At 47.8% G+C, this 2,500-nt stretch overlaps 1 protein-coding gene across 13 annotated transcripts in view; it reads left to right on the plus strand.

Annotated features, from left to right (window-relative positions):
- The window catches only part of tcf4 (transcription factor 4), a 430,881-nt gene that overhangs the window by 333,212 nt on the left and 95,169 nt on the right, over positions 1-2,500 (plus strand). For all 13 annotated transcript variants that reach the window (XM_036976636.1, XM_036976641.1, XM_036976640.1 and 10 more), the window contains one exon: positions 607-685. In XM_036976636.1, the coding sequence (XP_036832531.1) occupies positions 607-685 (79 nt within the window). The remainder of the gene's footprint in view (positions 1-606; positions 686-2,500) is intronic.

Raw genomic sequence — 2,500 nt, forward strand, 5'->3', positions numbered from 1 at the left:
CAACCTACACCCCTAGTCAATACACACACACACACACACACACGCACACACCTCAACTTACAATATACACACACCTCAACCTACAATGCACACACACCTCAACCTACACCCCAAACCAATACACACACACACACACACCTCAACCTACACCCCAAGGCCAATACACACACATACACACCTCAACCTACACCCCAAGGCCAATACACACACATACACACCTCAACCTACACCCCAAACCAATACACACACACACACACCTCAACCTACACCCCAAGGCCAATACACACACATACACACCTCAACCTACACCCCTAGCCAATACACACACACACACACACACACACACCTCAACCTACACCCTAGCCAATACACACACACACATACACACCTCAACCTACACCCCTAGCCAATACACACACACAGACACACACACAGACACACACACACACACACACACACACACACACACGCACACACACACACACACACACACACACACATACACACACACCTCAATCTACACCCTAGCCAATACACAAACACACCAAAAATACACACATATCCACGTATTGACTGTCTGCCTGTGATTTGATTGGTTGTTTTCAGATCTACTCTCCAGACCACACGAACAACAGTTTCTCGTCCAACCCGTCGACCCCCGTCGGCTCTCCCCCCTCACTCACAGGTACACCTCAGTTTAAACCTCCCCTTTATCCGTAGATTAGAACACATTCATCTGGCTCATTTAAGGTGAACCACCAGGAAGTGAACCATTTTTAACTGTAATTAGATCCCCAAGTGTCAATCAATGTCTACGATTCACAGCTTAGACACTTTAAATCAGGTAGGAATGAATTAATTAAATAAACTACAACACAGCCTGGTTCAGTCTCACAAGGTTTAAGACTACAACACAGCCTGGTTCAGTCTCACAGGGTAGTGTTTAAGACTACAACACAGCCTGGTTCAGTCTCACAAGGTTTAAGACTACAACACAGCTTGGTTCAGTCTCACAAGGTTTAAGACTACAACACAGCCTGGTTCAGTCTCACAAGGTTTAAGACTACAACACAGCCTGGTTCAGTCTCACAAGGTTTAAGACTACAACACAGCCTGGTTCAGTCTCACAAGGTTTAAGACTACAACACAGCCTGGTTCAGTCTCACAGGGTAGTGTTTAAGACTACAACACAGCCAGGTTCAGTCTCACAGGGTAGTGTTTAAGACTACAACACAGCCTGGTTCAGTCTCACAGGGTTTAAGACTACAACACAGCCTGGTGCAGTCTCACAGGGTTTAAGACTACAACACAGCCTGGTTCAGTCTCACAGGGTTTAAGACTACAACACAGCCTGGTGCAGTCTCACAGGGTTTAAGACTACAACACAGCCTGGTTCAGTCTCACAGGGTAGTGTTTAAGACTACAACACAGCCTGGTTCAGTCTCACAGGGTAGTGTTTAAGACTACAACACAGCCTGGTTCAGTCTCACAGGGTAGTGTTGAAGACCACAACACAGCTTGGTTCAGTCTCACAGGGTTTAAGACTACAACACAGCCTGGTTCAGTCTCACAGGGTAGTGTTTAAGACTACAACACAGCCTGGTTCAGTGTCACAGGGTAGTGTTTAAGACTACAACACAGCCTGGTTCAGTCTCACAGGGTAGTGTTTAAGACTACAACACAGCCTGGTTCAGTCTCACAGGGTAGTGTTTAAGACTACAACACAGCCTGGTTCAGTCTCACAGGGTAGTGTTTAAGACTACAACACAGCCTGGTGCAGTCTCACAGGGTAGTGTTTAAGACTACAACACAGCCTGGTTCAGTCTCACAGGGTTTAAGACTACAACACAGCCTGGTTCAGTCTCACAGGGTTTAAGACTACAACACAGCCTGGTTCAGTCTCACAGGGTTTAAGACTACAACACAGCCTGGTTCAGTCTCACAGGGTAGTGTTTAAGACTACAACACAGCCTGGTTCAGTCTCACAGGGTTTAAGACTACAACACAGCCTGGTTCAGTCTCACAGGGTTTAAGACCTTAGCTCTAATGGGACTGTATATATACTCATGTGTATAGTACAGCTGTTGGCCCCAGTATTGGGAAGGGCCTCTCGGCGTAACATCACCGAAGATGGCCACTGACTTTCACCAGCCACTTCCTGGTAGTTCATCACTCAGAAATTATTTAATTTAAGACCTCCCGTCCAGTTACAAAAACACTTGAAACTTCCTCTGCCCTTCCTTCCTCTGCCCGTCCTTCCTCTGCCCTTCCTTCCTCTGCCCTTCCTTCCTCTGCCCGTCCTTCCTCTGCCCTTCCTTCCTCTGCCCGTCTTTCCTCTGCCCTTCCTTCCTCTGCCCTTCTTTCCTCTACCCTTCCTTCCTCTGCCCTTCCTTCGTCTGCCCTTCCTTCCTCTGCCCTTCCTTCCTCTGCCCGTTCTTCCTCTGCCCTTCCTTCCTCTGCCCTTCCTTCCTCTGCACTTCCTTCCTCTGCCCTTCCTTCC

The sequence above is a fragment of the Oncorhynchus mykiss genome, chromosome 5 (genome assembly GCF_013265735.2).
Source record: "Oncorhynchus mykiss isolate Arlee chromosome 5, USDA_OmykA_1.1, whole genome shotgun sequence".
NCBI lineage: Eukaryota > Metazoa > Chordata > Actinopteri > Salmoniformes > Salmonidae > Oncorhynchus > Oncorhynchus mykiss.